The sequence below is a fragment of the Trachurus trachurus genome (assembly GCF_905171665.1).
Source record: "Trachurus trachurus genome assembly, chromosome: 6".
Lineage (NCBI taxonomy): Eukaryota > Metazoa > Chordata > Actinopteri > Carangiformes > Carangidae > Trachurus > Trachurus trachurus.
Window position 1 is genome coordinate 14143877 of NC_139897.1, and position 2880 is coordinate 14146756.

The following is a 2880-nucleotide window of genomic DNA, read 5'->3' on the forward strand; positions in this document are numbered from 1 at the left end:
ATGTGTGTCTCTTGGATAGGATGTGCTGTGTGCTGATGCATCCTCACCTGTGATATCCTTCCAGTCTTCTGCAGCGAACAGCTCCACAAAGGTCGATGAAGTCCACTCCACCATCGAATATTCTGGAAAGAGACTCTCTGCAGCGCTGTCCCTCTCTGAGACATTCTCCTCTTCTGATGGGTCTTGAAATCTGACCATCTTCCAGCTGTTTGTCTTTTTTAGTTTCCTCCGTTCTTTGCATCCTTTCTCTCCGTCTCCTACCTCTGGATTAGAGGTGCTCTTTATTTCTGTGGCTTTACTTTCTCCTACACAGCTCTGTGTTTCCACCTGCTCTTCTTTGGTCTGCAACTCCTCGCCTTCCTCTGCTGGTCCACAGGCCAGCTCAGTGTGACCGTTGTCCTTGTCAGTAACCTCAGGACTGGCCTCTCTTACCTCCGGCTCTGAAGGTTCCACTGCAGGGTCTGTACGCTCTTCACAACAAGGCTCTGTCTCCATTTCGCTACAGAGAGCGAGGGACACTGTCTGCATTAGTATCCAAAAGGGATGATCCTCCTTGTCGAGTCAGTGTCCCACTTAGGTGTCAGTCAGTAGTTGGGTGCCACCTACAATCGGTTAAAACGAAAACAAATATCCATGACGTAATATTGCCAAAAAATCCATGCTTCATTCCATCAAATCTTACTCAGAGTGAATCCCTAAATCCTGGCTTCATCTACGTTTTTAAAGCTTTTGTAGCGGCTGCGGTGGCGTAGTCTCCGCAATTCTGTTGCTCTTTGACCTTCTGTGTCCCCTGTTCGCGTTTGCCTTAGTTTTACGTAGTCCAGTGATGTGGCAGCAACAAAAAATGATCAATGTAAAGAAACTGTACAGCGCAACGAAGCACTCTCAGCCAGAAGGCTTGTGCAGTGGTAATCTGCCGGATTAGAAGAGAAAAACCTAATCTGCCAGAACGTCTGTAAGCTTCTTAATGACTTCACCGTCGTGCCCCATAATGCAGTTTCCATGAATGCAATCAACCAACAAGATCTCAAGAGATACAAGCTCTAACTTAATTTGCTTTGAATTACGTTGGGAGATTTTTATTTTCACTTTTTAAGCAGCGTTGCAACACTCATCAAAGAGAAAATTGACACTGGATTACAGATTACACACACTGTGTTGCGATTATGGTGAATCCCTGGCAGGTGATACACATTTATATATATAGCCTATACAGTATACCGGTATATAGTATATGTATGATTGTGAATTTACCCAAACAAATTATACCAATCATTGTTAAAAACTGAAACAAATTTGATACAAGTGAGTATTTGCATCACCTCCAAGCTCCAAACAAGATAATGTACTATGTCATGAACTACTCTAAAAGATGAAGGCCCAAATTATATATGCAATCTAAAAAGACCAATACATTTGTAGAGAATGGTGTAATGATGATAGTTGATCTCCGATCCCTAAAGAAAACTGTAGATTGTGGAGTAAATGTAAAGACAGTAGCCTGACATCCACCTGACTGTATTGTAAATCCACTCCCACTGTGAGGCAGTGCTTTAATCCACAGCCAAAGCATGATTTACATCTCAGATCAAATTAATCCAAATACCATATTTGCCTCTTAATTTGTCTGACTGGAGTTTGTTCTTTCACAAGTGCTTTGCTGTAATACAATTTGGAAATAACTCATACTGAATAATATGATACTGTAATTTTTGGACACTGTGGACTTCCATACTTTCCACATTTCAAAGGCCACATTTACTCTGCTGCTTTTAATTAAAAGACACATTAATATTCCAGATTAATATGCTCATGTTAAGCATATGATAATCTCCTACAATATGTTATTATAGATTAAACTACCAAACAGCTGAGATTTAAAGATCTGCTCAGTCAACGTTATTAAAATGCCAGTAACAATGTTCCAATACTAAACATTACATGACAACATGAGATGAAATAATTAACTGAGTAGTGAACCGTCAGAGAAATAATCAGACAGTTTTTGAATATTGTAGTTTCTGTTCCTACCATGTTGGGATGGTGTGTTCAATTGAATTAGAAACCCAGTATCATTGGGCATTTGGCTGCTGGTTGGACAGAGCAAAGACATTGTAATGCACCTTTGGCTCTTAGAATTTTTTTCATTATTAGCCAAAACTTAATTGAATTGAATTAATTAGAATACTAACCAGAAGATATGTTGATGATGAAAGCAAAAGCAACATACAATAAAAAAGGCGCTATTGCATATTTTTTTACTTCATATTTTAAGTTCATTGTGCTGAAAAGACTCCTGTACTTTAGAGTATTTTTGTAGAAGAGATTGTTTTTGAATTGTTGTCTTGGTATTTCAAAAACAATTCTTCAACCACTGACTACTAATGAGGGGGTGGGAAAGGTTTTTCATAGTTTTTGATTTGATTACAATTTCTATTCTTCGCCACACAAATGGGCTACATACATTGTCAGATTGCTATCAAGTTTTTCACTCGTACATTTTGTTGGCTGGTTTATTTCAATACTTCCTCTTTGCTGCAAAAAACACATGCTGTGCATTTACCAAAAGTCCAGTTGGGAGGAGGGCAGCGTGGACCAAAGCCCCCTGAGCGAAAATAGAACAAAGATAAATACAGGCTGGAAACTCTGGGGGCACAAACGAACCAAAGACAGTGACCAGGAAAAAGCAAAACAGACTTTAAACTTTACTTCAAGTGTGTGTGTGTGTGTGTGTGTGTGTGTGTGTGTGTGTGTGTGTGTGTGTGTGTGTGTGTGTGTGTGTGTGTGTGTGTGTGTGTGTGTGTGTGTGTGTGTGTGTGTGTGTGTGTGTGTGTTAGCTCCGCCCACACGCTCTCTCTCCTCCGTGACGTTTCAGGCTGA

At 40.1% G+C, this 2880-nt stretch overlaps 1 protein-coding gene across 1 annotated transcript in view; it reads right to left on the minus strand.

The window, feature by feature from the left end:
• fkbp16 (FKBP prolyl isomerase 16) overlaps positions 1-2589 on the minus strand; it is a 28901-nt gene extending 26312 nt beyond the window's left edge. Inside the window, exons 1-2 of the mRNA XM_083973763.1 lie at positions 2564-2589; positions 48-602 (exon numbers count right to left, since the gene is read on the minus strand). Of these exons, the coding sequence (XP_083829889.1) occupies positions 48-528 (481 nt within the window). The 5' untranslated portion in view covers positions 529-602; positions 2564-2589. The remainder of the gene's footprint in view (positions 1-47; positions 603-2563) is intronic.
• Positions 2590-2880: the final 291 nt, after the last annotated feature.